The sequence below is a fragment of the Pongo pygmaeus genome, chromosome 11 (genome assembly GCF_028885625.2).
Source record: "Pongo pygmaeus isolate AG05252 chromosome 11, NHGRI_mPonPyg2-v2.0_pri, whole genome shotgun sequence".
Lineage (NCBI taxonomy): Eukaryota > Metazoa > Chordata > Mammalia > Primates > Hominidae > Pongo > Pongo pygmaeus.
The window spans coordinates 39,626,432-39,649,371 of record NC_072384.2 but is presented as its reverse complement, the minus strand read 5'-3'; the positions used below and the strand labels follow the sequence as shown (position 1 = coordinate 39,649,371).

At 33.7% G+C, this 22,940-nt stretch overlaps 1 protein-coding gene across 1 annotated transcript in view; it reads left to right on the top strand.

Moving 5' to 3' along the window:
* Window positions 1-22,940, top strand: part of LRP1B (LDL receptor related protein 1B) — a 1,896,287-nt gene that overhangs the window by 1,862,714 nt on the left and 10,633 nt on the right. Inside the window, exon 87 of the mRNA XM_054478394.2 lies at window positions 18,011-18,087. Coding sequence (XP_054334369.1) covers window positions 18,011-18,087 — 77 coding nt within the window. The remainder of the gene's footprint in view (window positions 1-18,010; window positions 18,088-22,940) is intronic.

The following is a 22,940-nucleotide window of genomic DNA, read 5'->3' as shown; positions in this document are numbered from 1 at the left end:
GAAATCACTACTACTGTGAAGAATTATTGAGCTCAATAGTAACTTGACCATGCCTTCCTACCTGCTAAGATTTTTCCCTAGTGTTAGACTATTATTTACATTGAATTTAAGTTTTGTTTTTGTAAACTTACCTCCCCAGCATTACTTCTCAGCAATATCCACAATAGATTTCATGCTCAAAATAAAGAAATGTAATTACCCTACCTGCCCCACTACTACTATTCTATTAACATGAACACAGGCACACACACACATATACTCACTGCATAACACAGCACCATCCCACACTTAGATGTCTATGGTCAAATAGCTCACTGAACCCAAATATGTCTCTTACCTTTTTTTCCTAGTTAATTCTTATTATCTCATTAGTCTCAACTCAGGTATCCCTGTGTGTGGCACATAGATATAGTAAATATTGATTGAATTGGACTTAAGATCTCAAACTAAATAAATTAAATCTCAGTGGGAAAATTTTATATATATATAAAATTGTATATATATATATATATACACAATTTTTTTTTGTCATTTTATGGGCTGAATTGTGCCTCCCTCTCCCTGAATTCATATTTTGAAGACCTGATACCCAGTACCTTGGAATGGGACTGTATTTGGCGATAGGGCCTTTGAAGAGGTGATTGAGTTTAAAATGGCCGGGTACAGTGGCTCACGCCTGTAATCCCAGCACTTTGGGATGCCAAGGTGGGCGTATCACTTGAGGTCAGTAGTTGAAGACTAGCCTGGCCAACATGGTGAAACCCCATCCCTACTAAAAATACAAAAGTTAGCCAGGCGTGATGGCACATGCCTGTAGTCCCAGCTACTTGGGAGGCTAAGGCAGGAGAATGGCTTGAACCCGGGAGGCGGAGGTTGCAGTAAGCTGAGACTGCGCCATTGCACTCCAGCCTGGGCAACACAGCAAGACTCTGTTTCAAAAAACAAAACAAAACAAAACAAGGTTTCATTATGGTGATCCCAAATCCAATCTGACTGGTGTCTTTGTAAGAAGGGTGATAAGAACAGAAGAGGGAAGAATCAGACACATTATACACACAGTGATGGCCATGTGAATGAACAGATAATGTGAAGGCAGCTATCTGTAAGCCAAGAAGAGAGGTCTCAGAAGAGACAAAAATGTGCTGACGCCTCAATCCCAGACTTCCAGCCTTTGAGAAGATAAAACTTCTGTTGTGTAAGCCACCCAAATCTTTGTGGTTTTTATGGCAGCCACAGCAAACTAATGAATATTTTGATACCAGAATTGTGGTGCTGCTGTAACAAATACCTAAAAAGATAACTATGGCTCTGGAGTTGGGTAATGGGTAGAAGATGGCAGAATGTTGAGGGACATGTGAAAAAAAAAAAAAAAGCCTCAATTACTTTGAAGAGATTATTGGTGGAAACATGGATGTTAAAGTTACTTCTGGTGAGGTCTCAGATAGAAAGGAGGCACATGTTTTTGGAAACTAGAGGAAAGGTGATCTTTGTTATAAGGTGACAAAGAGCTCCACTGAACTCTTGTGGAAGGTAGGAACTGCAAGCGATTAATCTTACATTTAGCCGAGACTATGCAAAATGTTGAAGTCATGGCCTAGTTTCCCCTTACTGCTGATAGTAAACAGTGAGAGGGGAAAGATAAATTGAAGGAATTGTTAAGCGAAATTGAAGATTTGGAAAATTCTCAGCCTCGCCATGTTGAAAAATTAAGTAGAAAATACGTTCTGAAGAAGAAATCAAGGGTATGGCTGAACAGTCATTTGCTATAAAGGATTATGGGTGTGGCTCATGGATTCAACCACCTCAGCATAAGTGCTGCCATTTGTACTAAAAGGGTCAGAGACAGGGCAAAATGAAGAAGACTGCTGGATTTCTGATGCATCACCAGATGCAGTTTGGCTGGAAAATCCACGGGTGGCGAGTCTATTAAGAACATATTTTCAGACCAGGTGTGGTGGCTCATGCCTGTAACTCTAGCACTTTGGGATACCTAGGTAGGCGGATCACTTGAGCTCAGGAGTTCGGGCCCAGCCTGAGCAAAACGGCAAAAGTTGGCCCATCTCTACCAAAAAAAAAAAATTAGCCAGGCATGGTGGTGTGCGCTTGTGGTCCTAGCTACTTGGGAGACTGATCTGGGAGGATCACCTGAGCCAGAGAAGTTGAGGCTGCAGTGAGCTGTGATTGTTCCACTGCATTTCAGCCTAGGCAATGTTGTCTCAAAAAGAAAACAAATAAACATATTTTTGTCGGTTTTTGCACATTTCCATAGCCTCTTTTTGGTTATATATCCTCTGCAGCACGGCAACCACTCCTCTTGCAGACACCTACCACTGAGGACTAGGGAGATATTGAAATGTACTAATAAACTTCTCCTGGATGTAAATCACCAGTGTTTGGGCATTCACAAAGGGACATAGTAGAGGAGAGTGAGGAGGTCAAGGACTCCCCCCTTTAGAAGTATTCCTCCAGTTTTCTGGATTTCGAATGTATATTTACATTTATTATTCTGCTCACATCAGTCTCCTATGTTGACAACACTAGAGGGACCCATTTATTGTCCAGTATCTTCACTATCAAGATACTTCAGTATCTTCACTATATATGTCCAGTATATTCACTATTATCCAGTAACTTCACTATCACAAGGTGAGCCAGACAGTAAAGAAGTTCTGTTGATTCCACAAGAAGAAACATTAACAGGAAAGAACACAAGTTCTGGATTCGGACTTCCCTGGATTCACATACATATTCCTCCATTACTGTTGGTGCAGCCTATTAGCCTCTCCAAACCTTAGTTTCTTCCTCTTTAAGATGATGATACTAGTATGTACATATAAAAACTTCCATGGGAAAGAAATGCTATGTGGGGACAGATACAATTAGTCTTAAAATCTGTGCTTTGTGGCACTAGGTCTTTTTTATTTCTGCGTGACTTTGACTGTTACTAAAACCAGCTTTTGTTTTTAAATTTTGAAGTGTACCACTGTGATATCTGGTTTTATTGAGGTAACTTGTTGGAGTTTCCTTGGGCCTTCCATACTCTAACTTCTATTTTCCCAAGAAGCTCCTGGCTAAAGTTTCGGCATTGTAGACAAGTAGCAAATATTTGAAAGTCCATATTTTTGTATATATTTCATTTTCTTCTGATCTTTTTTTAATAGTAATTCTTCTGAGAAATTACTAAAGGTTCTCTATAATACCTAAAGACATCTAACTCAATTCTTTCTCCATTTGAACAGAGAATAATATAAAGTATTTCCTCTCATACTATAATTAAAAAACAAACTTTTCAAAGCCAGTATTAAATTCACCTTCCTTATTTTATTATTTATGAGACCATAGACTTTTTTAGAAATAAAAAATTAGCAATTCTGATAATTTCTTACAATATCGACATTTCCTAGTATTATCTACTGTTATTTTGGTTTCCGTTCAGTTCGTTTATGTAAATATACTTTTGCAGATTATTATATACTAAAAAATGAGACCCTATGATACACTCTTATGTTTATTTACTATACATTACAAACAGCATTGCATGTTAATTTGTATAATTAAATGCTTTTAGTTTTAATGGGTACCCAGTGTTCCATTATCTGAATTTTCTCTACTTTAACCAACACCGTATAATTCAATAATTAGGTGTGTTTATTTGTTCATACTTTACTGTTTTTTTCTCGGATATAAACTTCTGTAAATTCACATAAATGCCTTGGTACTCATATCATTAATTTTCTGAAACTAACACTAAGAATTAGAAATATTATGTCCAATGTTATAGATTCAAGCTCAGTTTCTTTGGGCAAGTTACATCCCCTCTGTGTGTCCCATTTTCCCTTGTCTGTAAAATAATGGATTTGGACTAATTGTTCACTAGAATACTATAAAACTATGAGGTTCATGTATTTAAATGTGAGTTCTATTTGGACTTTGTCGAGAAATGGTTTCAGCTTGGGCCAGAATCACAGTCCCAGATACAAATTTTTCCAAAATTTCTCTGAAATACTTATGTAGACACTGAAAAGACAAAGATTGTTACTAGCAACAAAAATAATGAGTAACAGAAAACCTATTGTTAACACCATTAACATCTCCTTTCTTTCATCATATATCTATATATATATATATCTCGCCAATATTCTCTTATATCCATCAACAGATATTTACTGACCAACTACTATATACCAGACACTATCCTATGCACTAGAGGACATATCAGTGAACAAAACAGACAAAAAAAAAAAAAATTGGCTTTGTGGAACTTCATGTCTAAGAGGGTGGGGACAGAAAATAAAGAAAATAAGTGTTTACGATATTGTTAGGTATGTTAATAATGTTAAAGGCTGTTAAGAGAAAACCAGAGCAGAAAAGAGGGATATGGAATTTTGAGAGGAGATTTGAAATCTGATATTAGGATTGCCAGTGAAAGCCTTCCTGAGATGATGGTATTTGCATAAAGACCTTAAGTAAATGTGGGAATGGGCCATCTGACTATATAGGGAAAGGAATTTTTGTCCCAGAAACAAATAAAAAAACAATAAATACAAAATTAGGAATAGTTGCCACAAAGTTATGGCTAATAATGTAATATATATAAAGCATATGACCCAATCTTATAAAAGGTATATATACACACGTATACATATATTAATATATACACATATATGACAAATGTGTATATATCTATCATACACATGTACATACACAGAGAAAAGTATTAAAGGCAGTACATCAAAATGGTAACAATGACATCTCTTATTGCTGGAATTTGGGTAATGTTTAATTTGTACAGATAATTTTTGTATAATATTCTTTTAAAAACAGAAGAAAATACAACATTTTAAAATTATTTGAAACGTCAGAAAAGGGAGAACTCAAAAGACCTAACTTTAATATTACGTTGCTTCTGAAATCACATCAGTTCAGACACTCAGTGTTTTTGAAATGGCAGGATGGCAAAACTCCAGGACACTCCTTATAATATATATTATTGCTTCTTGCCCATAGCAAGAACAATTCTCCATGTGGTCACAAACAAGATAGCAATGTTAGTTTTTATGTTTTACTTCTTTATTCGAAACAAACACTACAAATAACTTGCTGTGAGCATTTTGCCTGCATCTTTTATTTATTTATTTATTTTTGGTTAGATTTATACGAGCATGTTTTTTGTTTATCTTTTTGGGGAAAATGGTTCTTCATAAAATCATCTCCTTTCTTTCATCATCTGTGTGTGGGGCGGGGCACGTTGGTTTTTACATTTCTCACATTACTCTACGATCTTCCATATTTTATGGCTACAATTGACCTCTCATCTGTGTATGGCCTTTGGACATGAAATATTTTTATGAAACTGGCCTGGGAATGCTGCCTGTTCTATTCCCTGGCTCCTTTAAATTTATATGTCTGTTTCTCTCCAGCAGGTTGTAAATTTCTTTAAGTAAGAGGTTATGTCTGATTTATATATTTTACCCCAATGTGTCACATGTATTCTCCATGTAATATGTTCTTAATGAATGTTGTTAAATAATTACCGTGTTAGTTCCTATATTGTATTATGGAGTACGGCAGCTTATGATACACTTATCATTCTATCATAATTATAACAACACATCTTCCTTCATTAATAAATTTTCAAAGAATGGAGAGTCAGAAAATAATAGAAAAATGATTTATTTTACTATGATTCTCGATCAGCTTTCTCATCTCTATGATACTTTCTAAAACTATTATATAATGTTTCCTGAGTGTTCTGGAACTCACACTAAATATCTCTGAGTAAAGAACTAGACAGGTTTAATACACCATCTTAACTTACTAGAAAAACTTAATTTGATATTTCATTTTCTCTTCTCTTTGCCTTTTGTTTGTTGTATGTTTTTACTTTGTGATTGTCCCTCAAAAATAGATGGAGAATAAGAGGAAAGTCAGGTATATCCCCTGTCCTTTGAAGCCTCTGAGTCCATTTGAGGAAAAAGATGAGGCAAGGAGAAATACAGCCTGTGCTTCAGGCATTTGAGTGGTGTAAGATAAATGGTGCTGGTGAAATAGTATTGGACAATAACATTAGACCATGAAATAATTCTCAGGAATATGGTATGCTTAGCTAGAGTTTGAAATTCATTCTATAGCAGTAGGGGAACACTGATAACATTTGAAATATGAAGTGTCACAGCTATATGTATGTCTTAGAAAAGTCTTAATGACATAGTCATCTGATAGGAAAAGTTCCCATAGGTTTGAAAAAATAGATTTCATAATGACTTCTAATTTGCAGTGTAAAGGAAGACAAAGATTTTTAAATTAAAAAATGGCTAGTGGGTTTAATGGTAAACAAGGCACAAAAAACAGTATAGAGGACCGTCTACCCTGTCAGGACTCCACATTGTTTTGTTTGCTCAATTGTTCTTCTCTGAACCTCTTTTCTCATCTTAATATGGAAATTGCTAATGACATCTGTCTCTTTAGATTGTTTTGAGGATTAAAAATGTAATATATATAAAGAACATAGAATATTGTCTTCAACATAGTAAACCCACAAAACGAAAATTTTAAAGCCATTGCAATAGACGAGAAACAAAATAATCAGAACTTGCTATAATTTGAACTTCTAGGGGTCCAGCAATAAAAAAGAGTATTTTTAAAAAGTGCTTGTTATTGAAAATTAGGTAAAATTTGGCATAAACGAAAGGTTAGTAGTGCAATGACAGTGACAGTAGTAGTGACTGGGAAGGGGGCTACAATATGTAAAGCCAGCTCAAGTTCTATTTAGGGTGTCCTCCCTCAATTACCTTAGAAAGCATGGGCAGGAAATAGATCTTAAACATTTTTAGGGGGGATTTTTTTTTAAGGCAGAAGGATGCAAGGTGAATATGTAAGTACCAAAGGGACATTCATTTAGAGAGTGATCTGAATTAAGCACTTTGTCATATTCTTCAGTTTTGTGATTGTTCCAATCTAATTATTTTATTAAGTGTTCAGCATTATTTTCCAAGTCCTTAGGGTGAGTAATACATAAGAAAATGCACAGGTATTGGAGAAGTCTTTGTTGGAACACATTTGGGAGGAAGATAATGAGTTCTGTTTCTGTCACAAGTTTTAGAAAGGAATTATTCCTCTACATTGTGATGGCTAATTATGGCTTTGGTTCCTCAAAACATTGGCCTTGTAGAAAGGAGGCTGGCTGCACAATTTGCTCTTCACTGGTCCTGCTGTCAGGCTGAGCAGCACTCCTCCATGTGGACCAGTGACCTTGTGGCCCCTTAGAGAATGCTTAAGAAGAGCCTAAGGAAGTTGTCATGAGTGATTTCAAACAGACCACAACTTTTCGGCAGGGATATTGAGCAATTCAACTTCAGCATCCCGTGTTGTCCACATTTCAAAAGTCAGGACATTGTATGTCCCTGATTTGCTTTCTCCCCCTTCGCATATTTTCAAAGAACAAAATCTGCAATGTGCATGTGTTTTGGAGCAGTAAAGGCCGAGAAAAACTGTCACATCAATATCTATCCTTTATGATTCTAGGTAAGAGGTTGTAGGTTACTTTAGCTTTCACCATGCCAGTCATGCCACAGGGAACAAAAGGAACACACATCATATTTTTCTGTCCAAGTTTAAACTCTAGTTTGTGCTTCGAGGTACAAGTGGCACTGCTTAATAAAGAACAATTACATAGCTGTGTTTCGGGCCGCTATTATCAAGCAGCTCTAATGTAATCATGTTATTTTCCCTTGATTTTGGGACATATTCTTGGCCTTAAATATAATCACTAGATAAGAATAACCAAATAAACCAAACCCAATACCTTACATATTAATTGTATAACTCTTAACTGTTTATCCATTTAAATTATTTTGTCTTTATTAGACCACTTTTCTTAGATTTTACTGCTATAAACAAACAACCTCATATTTCAGATGTTTGTAACGACAAAGGTTTATTTCATGCTCATGTTCTGTGCTTAAACAAGTCAATAAAATTAGATTAATTAACCTTCAACCTAGCACTTGATCCCAAATTAACTTTATACAATTCCTAGACAAGAATTAGACTCATATGCCTACCAGCAAAATTTGCTTAAGAATAAAAAATAGATTAATAATTGCTGATATTATCATCACATTAGGATGGTAGCAGAAAAAGCTATCATGTTAAAGGAGTAGAAAAACTTAAGCCTATTTTTTTCTGTTGGAAATAAAATCAGACATTATAATTATATTGATATTGGTACGCCATATACACTTTTTAAATTTAATATTCATAATATTATTTATCAGCTGGGTTAAACTAACTCAGATGATACAAATTTTATGTACATTTTATCTCAATCTCTCAAAAAACCTGCAAAAATTTTTTTTTTTGCTGAGTTTTATTGCCTTACAAAAACAAAAAGAAGGGTTGGGCGCGGTAGCTCATGCCTGTAATCCCAGCACTTTGGGAAGCTGAGGCAGGCAGATCACAAGGTCAAGAAATTGAGACCATCCTAGCCAACATGCTGAAACCCCATCTCTACCAAAAATACAAAAATTAGCCAGGCTTGGTGGTGCACGCCTGTAGTCCCAGCTACTCAGGGGTCTGAGGCAGGAGAATCGCTTGAACCTGGGAGGCAGAGGTTGCAGTGAGCTGAGATCGCGCCACTGCACTCCAGCCTGACAACAAAGCAAGACTCTGTCTAAAACAACAAATAAAATAAAATAAAAAATAAAAAAAAGGAAGGAATAAAGAAGAGAAAACCATACAAAATAGAAAAATTAAAACTGTAAAAGAAGAAAGAAAGATTTAAGGGGGAGACTAAGGTTAAAATATAAGAGGCTAGATCTGAATCTGAGTGCAATGTGTGATGCACACGGGAAGTATTTCTCTCCCTTGTTATGAGAAATGAGTAATTTGAAATGAGGTGACTTGCTTGAAGATAATCTTTTGTAAGGAGAGGAGCCTAGATTTCAACCCAGGCCTGGCTAATTCCAAAACTTGCATACAGTATTTGTGTCATCCATACCAGCACTTAAATTTAAAATAATCATTTATTTAAATGAATTGATGGAATTAAATTACATTTAATTGTATATTTGTTTTTTACATAAAATCGTTTTTCACATTAAAGTACCCATCAAGCAAATACTTCTGTAATTAAATTTTTGTTATCCTGGGACAAGAACTGAATGATACACAATTTACACGACTGAATAAATATAATTTACATTACGCCCAAGTACTAGAATGTAATCATCTCATTTAGAAATGGAAGAATTAATGAATTAAAGAATGAGTGAATGAAAGAAAGAAGGAATAAAATTTAAAAACTTATTTTATCTGGTCTTATACGTAAAATGTTTCCCACAGTGGATTAACATTCCTTTCAGTGAGAAATGACTGATTGATAATTAGGTGAAAGCATGTTCTTATGAATGATGCTATACATTCTTTGCAGAATAGGGAATGCACACACATATGAGACCTCTGTATATGTATGTGCATTCCTATGTATTCAACTATGCCTCTTCCATGTTTTCATGCATTCATCTATTCATTTGTCAAACAGCAAATACATTGATCAGCAAAATATATCTATTGGGTATTTACTGGATACTGTTCAAGAAATGAGGGAAGACAAAGATGAATAATCAATAATCTCTACCTTTAGGTAAATCATAGTCTAGCATAGTCATAGGCAAAGGTGCTGTTAGATATTTATGAATGCATATTTAAGTAGAGAAATAAAAAATATAGTATACTTGTGATTGTACAGTGATCAAATATGTAAAGATATTTATGACTCACCTCAAATAGTAGTATTCTCTGTAATGTAAAATACTACTGTAATATTTCATAGCATTTTAGATTTAGTGAAGACATTTGTCTCTACCTCCTGAATCAATTTTTTGGGCATTTCCTACTTAAACCTTCTCACTTTGGGTCTAAGAAAAGTAATATAACACTGGGATTAGGAAAGAAATGTGTGTGAATGGGTAATTTTGTCATATGCTTTCAGAAATTTCTGTCTGCAACATCTTCCTATAAATGTTAAACAAATCTGGTAAGAGTTTTATGACTAATTAACATTTATGTAAGATAGACAAATTTGTTAATTCATATTGAAGCTTGATTTAAACAAATCTTTCTCATTTAATCTGTTTATTTCAATTTTTTGATTAGATTATTTTTAAACAATTACAAATTTTAAAAATATTTTGAGAGTGTAGTTTCCAGATTTTGAAGAAAGCTAAATGCTAGTAAATGGTTAGTTGAAATTTACACTAACACAACGTCCCAAGAAAGCTTTGGTGTTACATTTTGGTAGCTATGTAGAAATCATTAAGAAATCTTGGGTCCAGGCACGGTGGCTCACTCCTGTAATTCCAGCACTTTCAGAGGCCGAGGTGGGAGGATAACAAGGTCAGGAGTTCGAAACCAGCCTGACCAACATGGTGAAACCCCATCTCTACTAAAATTACAAAAATCAGCCGGGTGTGGTGGCACGTGCCTGTAATCCCTGCTACTCAGGGGGCTGAGGCAGGAGAACTGCTTGAACCCAGAAGGCGGAGGTTGCAGTCATCTGAGATCATGCCACTGAACTCCAGCCTGGGCAACAGAGCAAGACTCCATCTCAAAACAAAACAAAACAAACCAACAACAACAACAACAAAATAAAAATAAAAATAAATAAAAGCAACAAAAAAAGAAATCTTGGAACTAGAACAAGGACTATGCTGAAGTACCAGATATCTGATCACCATTTGTATGTCTTATTCATTTCCCAATGTTTCAGACTTTAAAATATTCAAGTAGCTAACATCAGTATTTCAGCACATTAGCACTGGAACTGAAAGTGAATTGAATATTTTCAGAGAATCAGAGTTACATATTGCACTAATTAAGACATTCACATACTCAAAACCTTGTAATAACACCTCCTGATATCCTACTATTGCCCTAAATTTGTACAGAATAAATATATGTCAAATAGTGCTTAATAACTGCAGTTGAATATGCCAGACATCGCCTTTATGATTTCAAGTCTCATAACCCTGTACCTCTGAGACCCTAAGAAATTAGGAAGGGCCTTTGTTGGGTTTTTGTAGAAGAAATCTTTATTGTTTACTCTCACTTTGAGCTAAAACATAAGATATTTAGGTAGCAAGCTAGCTACCTTATCTGTATGGCACTAAGCATTGAGATTTCCCCCCATGGCTTTGTATTTTTAAACCAATTTTAGAATTGGCCTTCATCTTGGGAGCTTTCCACTAGTATTGCAGCACACATTCCATTTTTCTTCCCACCTTTAGCTCTAGAATTGTAACCACTGTTTCTAATGTAATGGCCTACTTTTATGTCTTCAATTACATCCACCATATTACTTAATATTAATTTTATGATTGTTCCTTTTCCTTTTCAGTTGATGCATGTAATGTATTCACTTAAATAGAAATTGTCTTCTCACTCAGAAAAATACCTGTATCTTCCTCATCAGCTTTCAGTAAAGTTTTCTCTGGACTATCTAGATGATAAAAGTTTTCCATCACTGGAGATATTTTTTAAATATGTATTTAGTCATCGTTTAACACTTCAGTGACCACTTCTACTCAAGCGGACTGCACAACATTTTATGTTTAAACATTTTAACTTAAATCACCCAAACTTAACAAACTTCCTTTTAAGAATCATTTCTTGGTAAACTAAATTTTATCTTCTCTTTTATGTTTCTCCTCCATTCTTAAAAATTACTTTAAATAATCCATTTTATTAATTTTATTTCTTTCATGGCCACCTCTTCAATAGAAACTTCTCATTAATTTTTACCTTTTCCTAAATTAGTTCAATAAAAACTTTATTGAATATATCATTTATCTTTTTACTTTACCACATTAACACTTCTCAGAAATCAAAAACTCTTTATGATCAAATTTTCTCAGTATTACAATTTAGTTTTGACTTACTGATCTCATAAGTATTAGTTAACAAATCTTTACTGTAATAGTTTAAAACTAGGCATTTTAGTGTATTATTATAGAGTTGAATCAAGTAAATTTATTACAATAAACATAAATTTAAGATACTACTTTAAGCTATTTGAATAAAGAATGCAAAGTAACACCTAGCTATTCTCATAGAAAATATTAACAGTCAAATTTGGATTGGGAACAGTATTGAATAAATAGAAATGATAGTACCAAAGCATTTGTTGAAAAATACCAAATGAATGAAATATACGGTAACTTGCTGTAGACGTTCCAAATTGTATGAATTGAGACATAAGGGTATATTTATGTTTGTACATTTTAGATGAATTTATGAATGATAGATCTTTAAAGATATATTAGATACATCTACAGTATTTTGGAACACCACAAATGTGATGTTGATTTCAAGAAGGAGATTAATATGTCCCTCACTGTCACAGACAGGGACAGATTATTGGGCACAGCTGACCACAGGTCCAAGGCAGTGTGATAATTCTTACACTTTTACAATGGAAAAAAAATGCATTTATTTGCATTTGTTCAAATAATATTTTTACATTTAAATTAAGAGGCTGGTACTCTCCTGGGCATGAGAAAGAAAGGAAAAGCATTTCTTCCTACTTCTGTACTGAATTAAAAGGATCATGGCATTGTCATCTAAAACAATGATTAAATAATAGTGCCATATTTTATTTCTACCACTTATTCTGCTTCTGTAGGCAGATTATTTAAACATGCGCTTCCTCATTTTATACAGCATATAACGTCTACTCATAGGATTCTTATAGAAGTTAGATATGAGTACATTTTTATATGAAAGTACCTATACTAGGATCTAGCACAAAGTTTAGTGTTAACTGAACCTCATGTAACATTTCACATAAAAGTTGAGATAGAAAATTTTTGAAGCATGTTATAAAAATTGAGAATCCTTATGTATACTTGAAATAATTTCATCTAAGAATTTTTAAATTACCTAATTTTATCTATTGTTACAAAAAAAACAGATGGAAAGGTTTTAAAGTAAAATTAAGCAGATGAATAAATATCTAAGTATCTGTCCCCAAATGCTAGGTTTTTTGTTTTTATTTTGTTTGTTGCTTTTGTGTGTGTGTGTGTGTGTGTGTGTGTGTGTCTTGTCATGCTACTATCTGCAAGGGAAGTGAGTATAAAAGACACAGGGGATACATACAGTGTAGACCTTTCAAGTGAGAAATATTATATAAATGTAGTTTTATATGCTCACCACCAAAAGAGTGTAATTTGATGAGTTAACCAGAAACAAAGTATTTTGTAAGTAACTTTGTGTTTTTCTGATTTTCTTCACTATACTGATTTTCTTCACTATTATGCAAAATGCTTTTGCATAAATTGATGCATAACCTGTAATCATTTTTTATTTTTATTGAATGAGATTTTAAGGGCACTGAGACATGCATGACACCATGCACAATTTTTCCAAGGCTTCTTTAATCCCATTGTGCCACTTATTTTTTTCCCGTGTAGAGAAAGAAAAGGGTATATTAAAAGATTTTTCTTTCTGAATGCCTCCATCATCATGGTTAATAAGGGCAACATTGCACATATATATAAGAGGATAAATTCAATTTTAAATTGCTTTAAGGTTCACCTTTGAATTTCACTGTGGTCAGAAGAATCCCATGACCTTTAAATTTGATGAAAAGAAAGAGCAGATATTAATCTCATTATTTTATTTTGAAGTCCTCCCAAAGTGGGTGACTCTAGACCACATTTCTGCAAAATGACAAGAGCAGTTCACATACATTGATCATTGTTACGGGAAGGACAATATCTGAAGATTTTATTATACCTTTTTATATCTCATTTTAATTCTCTTTGTAATAATTACTCTACTATTTCAGAGTTATTATTTTAGACAGTTTATATGTCTTACAGTTATGCTGCTAAATGTAATAACTTTCATTTTAAAGATTATAGTTTGTCCCCTTATAAAAGCCAAACTTATTTTAATATTCTAAAAGTGTTTACTGTGCTTCCTAGTAATATTTGTACACTCTAGCTTTTATACGAAGTTATTCCCCTATGCTACAGAAAATTATAATTGAAACAAAACATATTATAGCTATATAATAATTGCACAAACTGCTCAGGGACACGATAAATTAACTCACCATGTGTTTCATACAGTAACATTCAGATGAGAATTAATTACAAAAAATAAATAAACAAATAAGCACACTCCAGGTATTGTGTAGGGAACTTCTACATAGCTTATTTTATCTTTTGAGCGATCATGCTGGGCTTGTATATTATTATTCTCATCCTCACAATAAGACATCGGATGATATTTGTTATAAGAACAAAGCCTATAAGAATATAATAATAATGTATCTCAAATATTTCTTGAAGTGTGACTTGTGAACTATTTACATCAGATTCACCTTGTTAAAATGAAGAATGCTGACCACAATCCCAAGTTACTTGAATTCTCTGATATATGGGGCCCCAGAATCTGAATTTTAACATTTCTCATTTTTCATAATCATTATTCTAGTCTGGAACATAAAGGGAATACCATAAAATATGCTGTAATTAAGAGCACTTATACATACAACTGTTACGGAAATGGAAGAATAAGATTAAGGAAACAATTTAGCATTAAATAATGCTAGGAAAAAAAAGAAGTCAAAGAATGTTAAATCAATACCCTTTACCATGCAGCTATTGACAGCAGGAAACTGCTAAGAGCAGTACCTTCATTTGATGATGTAAAGAAAGAAGGATAAATAATTATTTGAATAGTCAATAAGTATCTGTTTATCTACCTACCTACCTGTCTATCTGTCTATCCATCCGTCTGTTCCTGATCCAATGATACTTGGTTAAAATTCATGGAATTGTTTAAAACGTTAAATAATTTACAGTTGTATAGTGATCAGCACATAAGATAAAGCTGATTTTCATTGTCCTAAGACTAAGGGCAGTGGGAAATGTCTGCAATTTTAACATGAATGATACAGAGCTGTTTGCTACGGTGAGAGAAAACAAAACAAAACAAAACAAAACAAAAAAACAAGAAAAGATTGCCTAGCAGGGTTGTGCAGGGCTAACTTGAAGATAATTGTCCCCGGATGAATAGCAGAGAATAGTGGATTGCAATAGTACAGATTAAAGATGACCAGCACATGGAATATGGATTTTGCTTGAGGAATAATAAAAAAGAGATAGATGCCAGAGAAATTATAGTCAGCAAGGTTATGCAAATAATTCAGCGGGGAATTGGACAGGAGATTTTGATGATCTGCACAAATTTTATTTCTTAAATGCTCTGCCATTAATGGCTTTGATCATTGTAGTCTACTTAAAGTATGAAGATTTATGCATTGCTATAAAGATGACAAAGATACTTGGTCTTAAATCAACCACTGGAAGAACTTGTGGAGCAGCAAATGCCTTAAGTTATAATTTTGTAAGGTAGGCAACAAGAATAATGATTTCTATTTAATAACTCAAAAGAGATTTTTTAAGACTGAGACAATGTAGAACAGTGGAACGTATTTTATCTTTGGCCATAAAACGTTATTTTATAAGGAGTATAAGGAGAATGGTAAAGTGATCATCAGCACATTAAGATGTATAACTGTTAAAATTATTTCTCCAGTACAGTCTTTGAGTTTTTTCCAATATATAATAAGTAAAATATTCTGTAAAGATTATGAATTTAAATGGGCTCCCACAATTTAAAAGAGGAGAGGATTATGACCACTAGCAGGTGACTTCTTTTACCTATCATAAATACTGGACCCTAAGCCATGGATAAATTAGGAAATATACCGTAATATTAACAAATACCTGTCCTACTTAAATAATTCTAGAGTTTGGAATTAGAATCACACTATCCTTATCCTCTTTATTTAAAAATCTCTTTCTGCTAATCTGGAGATCTCAAAATATAATTACTTTATAAATTATTAAAAATACATGATGTTCAATGTCAGAACCATAATATGATTAAGTAGCATTTAATCTTCTAATTCTCAAGCAATTCCACTTTCTGACTTCAAATCTTTTCCAAAAGTGTAATAATGAGTCCCAGAGGTTCTTTTTTCAGTAACACAATAAAATATGCCTTGGGTCACTTATCTAAGATGAACCTGATTTAGTTTTTTTTTCTTTTAAATGAGATAATGTATTAAGCAAATTTTGATATTTTAATCAATAATTCAAAATAATTGTATGTAGACTTGTACATGTAGACTTGTACAAAACAGCTATTAATACATAATGAAATAACTAAGCAGTCAGCATTGGTTTTTCAGTGGAGCATATGAAATATTCTCGGGGGTAAATTAAAAAGATTTGACAGATGTAAAGCTACATAACACAAAAAGCCTTTCACAATCATTAGAATTCACTCCAAGAACATATTTGCAAAATGTTCCCAAATATATTATTTTGAACTATCTGTGGACTGTGTCAATGATTACAATATATGAAGAATTGGACCATTTTTCTAGATCATTCATCTGCAAATACCACAAATTAAAAAGAAAAAACAAACACAATGATTTTATTTGTTGTTCACTTTATTCTAATGATTTGAAAATATGCCTATTTCGTTACCTAACTCTATTAATACAGACAGAGTCATAGACTTGGCCTTAAATGCCTTTATCTGTGTTAATGATTTACTTGTATTATGGTTTATAATAAACATGATGTATAGAAAATTATATAATGTGTTAGCTTTTTATGATGTAACAAAAGTTGAGCTAATTTATGAGTGATGCCCTGAATCATAATATAATGATATTAATTTTCATTTAAATCATGCTCCATATTCATAGTTTTAAATTTATCATTTATTAATTAAATAACTCTTATCTAATAGTGTCCTTATTGCCAATTGCGTTCAAGTCTATATATGCTTCTTTGAAACACAGTTTTATGTTTATTATTTGACTTTGTCAGTAATAATGATTTTATGAGAATTTGCCCATGTTTTAGGACAGCCAATACTGATTTTACGACTATCACAAATAATTCGTATAGCATCATAGATGCTTACTTCAGGAAGCAGCCTCAGATATCAAAATTGGCTATGCCCGAATTGGCAGAGACACTGAAATTGCAGTTATTTCGTTTGGCCTGCCATGCCCAGAGAGTTCCACTTGGAATGGCTCTGGAAGCTGTTTTTTTATTGTGTACAGCTATTCTTGATATGGTGGTATTTGATAGTCATTTTAACTAAGAACTGAAGCCAATTAAATTGTTTCTCTGTGGATTTCCTGTGACAGATGCACAAAGGCATCTTATGTTAGCCAATAGACATTGTTTAAACACAACTAAAACTGTTCCAGCATTTATTTTGATGCAACCAGCTAATTTCATAGTTGCAATTTATGTTTAAATAATGGCTTTTAATCAGATCTATTATTCTTGTCTTCTACTTCTTATCATAGTGTCACAGTACTTACATGGGAAAAACAACTTCTCCCAATAAAAACTTGGGCACATTCTCTTGACTTCATAGTAATAAAAGTATGATTTAAAATGGGAAAGCTCTGTATTTTGTTATCTCTGCTTAGGAGAGTAAAAACTCCACAGCTTGAACTCTGAGACAGATGAATGTTTGCTGTTTGGTAGTTAGTTCCACTCTGGACTTAGAACAACCAGAAAAAGACACAGATACTTATGGAAGGATTTGCTTAATATGCAAACTCAATTTTTGTAAGTGGCCACTTGTAATTTTCTGTAACTCTCAAATCAGTTTCCAATTCTTAATCAAGATTTCAATATCGCTATAAAATGTGCCAATTTTAACACAGAATAAGTAAAATGTCTACAAACCTACATTTTAAAAAGTATTTTAACAAATGAAGTCCAATGAAAGTTACACTCAGCAAACTAACAATATGCAAGAAATCAGCAGAAATCTCTATGTAATATTCATGAATTTGTGATGACTGGATCCTATAACATTTCATTTGGTTAAAATTACTACATTAGCAGACTTCTGCGCTTTGTTATTCACCGATCTGTTTTGTTTGTTGTTTGGATATTTTTAGATGCTCCACCAACTGGTCAGGCACACAGTGTGAAAGGCCAGCCCCAAAGAGCAGCAAGTCTGATCATATCAGCACAAGTAAGTTTCTCAGATTAATATTTTGGGTAATCTACACTGTATATAAATCATTTTTATGTCATTATTGAGTGAGATGAGTCTTAGAAAATCTTCTTCATAGAATTTTATAAGAGATTCACTGCAATCGAGGTGTTTTTGAAAGAGGAAGAACTGAGCTCTCATCTAATTACAGGATCCAGTGTGTACATGTTCTTTTAGGCTGAGAGTTTATCTCAAATGTGGGGAGTTTTCAGAATGCACATCTGCTAACCTAGCATAAGCTTTTCTTTGGAAATGTTCATCAGCTGAAAAAGTGGCAGATATCACAATGTATGTGAAAATGCTCCAGAAGAAAAATAATTCCATGTTTTAATTAGAGCAAAGTGTATTATCTTGGAATGCATTTCAATGTGTCGTGGGGGGAAAAAGACCGACTTTATTGGTTAGTCTGGAAGAGAAGCAAGTTAACAAGCAATTCTTAAAGATCTAAGTTGATTTATTGCTTCTTTATCTTTAAAGTATTGGTGTTGAAGTATATTAAAATATAGATCAACATTTTTGCAAATTTTTTTTGTGCAGCCATAGTCTTAGGGTCAGGGGTGTCTGTATCATCGTTGTGTGTCTGTGTACAGTTTCTGACAACCTGAAATGATGTTATAAAGTTTTTCAAAATAAAAGTCTGAAATAAAGTTTGCCAATTCACACACGTCATTAATTTGACCATGAGTGAAAAACCTTTGAAAAATTTGTCTATTGGGTGTACATAAATTTTCAAAGAAAAAATAATATCCTTGATGGAAGATTGCTTACCTTAGCCATTTTTCCCTAGTCCTTTACTGCTGGTGACAAGGATTTCATAAAAACAAGTAAAAAGCGTACTGTTTCAGAGTTAGTGAAACAGAAAAGAGACTATTAACGTATAAAATGTATCATTTTTGTACTCTAGAAGCAGGCTTCCCATCTTTGCTGACATTCCTATTTGTTGTCTCTGCCCCCAGGCAGTTTTGATTTCATTGTCCAATTTTTCCTAATTTAGAGATTAATTGGGGTTTTTAAATAAGCCTAGGCATCTTTGAAAAATGGAAAATAGGTCTAGAAAAAACAGCCTGGGCATGAATATTTAAATTTGGGTAGGTGAGGTGAGTGATTTTTAGTTATGGAACATTTTGAGTTGATCTTAGAATTTGTGTGCTCTCCTTAGGTCAGGGAACGGAGAGGCCATAGGGAAGCTATGAGCATATATAATTGTAGGAATAGGACACTGGGATTTGGGGAATTGGTTGATAAAAGGTTAGCAGTGGCAAAATGTGTCGTGCCTAATTTGATATGCAAAAGAAAAGAAAAAATACTTTATCTCTCTTCCCAGGACTTAGGGCTCAAACTAATGCTACCAGTAATAACTCTGGAGGCATATTAATTTATATATGATTTTATAAACTATTTGCAAAACTCAACAATCGTTAAGAGCATTAATGAAAGAAATGCATTTGAGGTTATCAAGCTGTAGAACATGCTGCATTTATAAATTAGGAATTAAAAAGATATTTTAGCCTTTTTAATGGTAGTTTCTCAATGATCGAATATAAAGAAAATACATAGCCTTTTTAGAGCATCAAAAACAATTTAAAAAAAGTTTTAAAAACTCTGACAAGAAACAGCATGGAATGTGTATTGAATTTGGAAATTTTGTATAAGCTCCATCCACAAAGGGAAAGTTTGGTGTTTGGAAAATGGTTTGGAGCTGGAATGCTCCAGGTGTTCCCGTTAGAGAGTGTCCAACGATTTGCATGGGCAAATGTAAGAAACTGGTTTTAATTACATGCAACAGTTCTAAAGTAAAGCACATCAAATAGGGGAAAGAGTTGCAAATAGTTGTAACCCTTTCCAATGATTCTGAAGCTCTTTCTCCCATCACTAATTTAAAGTCATGAAATTTAATAGAACTATCAATGCATTCTGAAAGGGCTATTAGCTACATATATGTCAAATTATCACAAACTTGATCGAAGTTGACCAAATAATGACTCTATTAGATGCTTATTATCAGACATTTATGCTTTGAGAAACTTGCCTCAGTAGCTCTGAAAGAAGGGAAAAGGTAGTTAAACTGACCTTTCCCAAGAAAGAGGATTACTTTTATTATTTCGGGTAAAATCTAGTGGTTTTGAATGGTTGTAAAACCTTCCCCAAACTTGAGCAGAAGTCATCTGCCCAATAAGATGAAACTTTAGGTTTGTGTTTTCAAATCTGCATTTCTATCATCAGTGGACCTTTGCTGGCATAGTCCAGAGTACACTGCCTCTGTCTGCCTGATTACTATCAATTTATACAGAGATTTACTTTTCTGATTTGTACATAGCCTTCATAATCGTCTCTAAATAGTGGTAGTGATGTTCACTGGCTTTTGATGTTTAAAGTATCTAAAAGCAGCTTGTGGAATTAGGCAGATCTATTATCTAGGGCTTTGTGCTCAGGTTCCATTTTAAAAATCTAGTCTGACTCTTCCTGAAGATATTTTGAAGAGTTTTAAACTCAGGATGATAAAATATTCATTGCATACTTCTATTTTAAATTTACATAAAATTTTAAAATTTACATAAAATTCAGCATTGAATGATCAGTGTTTCAATTATGTTGTTTGTTGTATCTACTGAAATTATGAAAGACACAAATATACTCAGCATTTGTGGTGCAGTAATGTAGAGATGCTGCATTTTACTATAGTGACAATAGGGCAAGATATCTGTTAGGGGGTCATTGTATCTCTTTTGCTACTTTGTCTTTATCATTTTATATCGTCCACTATGTTTTAATACAGAAAAAAAACTGGTTATATTATACCAGCAATTATAAATTTGCAGATATAGAGATATAACTGAAAAACACAACAAAATAATGTTTTATTTCCATTTCTCCCAAAGCAAAGGTTTATCAAGTCTCTGCTAAGTGTCAAGTACTGCACTAGATCCCAGAGACAGGTCAGTGAGGAAAGCAGACAGTGCCTCTTCTCATGAAGCAGAGGTTCTAATGGAGTAAACAGCAATAAAACAAGGAAGTAAATAAAAAAGGAAATATTCAAATGTATAAAGTAATTGTGAGTTTTGATTGGTCCGTGAAGGAAGCAAAAACAAAAAAGATAAAAAGGGCAAAGATAGAGAATGTCATGGGAAAAGTGAGGCCAGGAGTGTTTTCTCTGAGGTGGTGGTACTTCAGCTGAGACTTGAGGCTCAAGGTACAAGAATAAAGAACAGCAGGTACAACAACCATGGAGCAAAAAAGAGTTAGACATGTCCAGCAGACTGAAGGAAGACCAGTGTGCTGGTATCAAGAGGACAAGGGGGAGTAGTGGTACAAAGTGAAGTTAGAGATACAGGACCAAGGTGATAGGCAGCCTCTTGAAGACCACTGGAAGGATCACCTTTACTAAGTTGGGAACATATTTTCTTTACAATTTTTAACATTACAATGTACCAAAATGCTTAAGAAAGCATGCTAATTTCAACAAATACATATACTCCACATTTATACATATCCATAAACAAACTTAAGAACAGGGTATAGAGCAACATGTCAAAGGCAGTCATTTTAATTATTTAATTTATGCTAATATTGTTCTATTGAAAATTTGATCAGTAAATAAAATGTTCTCTTCCTCTGAACTTCACGATAGTGAACACTTCTGGTTTCTCTTCTACCTCTTTTGAAGCAACTCTCTCTTCCTTTTGACATTATTTTCTTTCTCTTCTGCTTGACTAATTTACCTGTTTATCACTAGATACACTCTCCTTGCCAAGACATAATCCTTGACATGAGTTATCAACTCTGTTGATTCCTCAAAATTCCTATGCTCAATATTGATTTATCTCCTAAGTTTGAGACATATATTTCACTGCTTGCTTGATATATCTGTATCTGTATCACCTATATTCCACAGGGATCTTAAGCTCAGTTCCCAAATGATCTCATCACTGCCTCCTATCCACAGTCATTTTCATATACCTTATTTTGCCTTTCTGTCCATCCATATGGATGGCTGAAAGGTGGTGATACTTCAGCTGAGACTTGAGCCAGTCCACCTGGCTATGGAAACAACACTTAAGTTCCATCCTTAACCTTCTCTCTTTCCTAAGTTGAATCAAATTCAGTAGATGTTCCTTCCTAAATTTTCTTCATCTTTTTAAAAAGAAAAAAAAATAGTACAATTGCTCATCTGATTTATATGGCTTACACACTCCATAATCTCACCTCTGCTTTCCATTGCAGTCACATCTCCTTCCAGCACACTCCCTCCAGCCCAACTGTTTTTCCTTAATCGTAATCCTCTTGGCCTTTAAAGTCTCTTCACCGACAACAGAGGATTTGCTCCTTCAGCCTCGGAGACAAACTAGTCTCCTTCCACCCCAGATCTAGTTGGAGGCACCTCCTTTATATTCCCAGAACAATGCATACTTTCCTAATACAGCATTCATGCTACTATAGTGAATGAACCCATTTGTTTGTCATTCTGTTATACATCAAACAATATAAGAGAAGGGTCATTTTATCCTCAGTGCAAAATAGAGTATATGTTCAGGGTCTGGAGCACAGCAAGCACTTAAGATATATTTACTAAATAAGAATTGAATTTATAGACCCTATGACATCCTAAGGACTGCACTATTTGCAGAACAAAGAGAAACAGATTGTACCCTCAAATATCTCAAAAACAAACTGATGCATTATATTGTGAAAAGTGCAAAATAGAAGCATGTACAGAGTGCTATGAGAACATGTGTTTTGATCGATTATTAAGCATGTATGTAGTATTTTCTGATTGGCATAATCCTATCTATAATACTGTATGATAACTATTAATGATGATACCCATATTATAG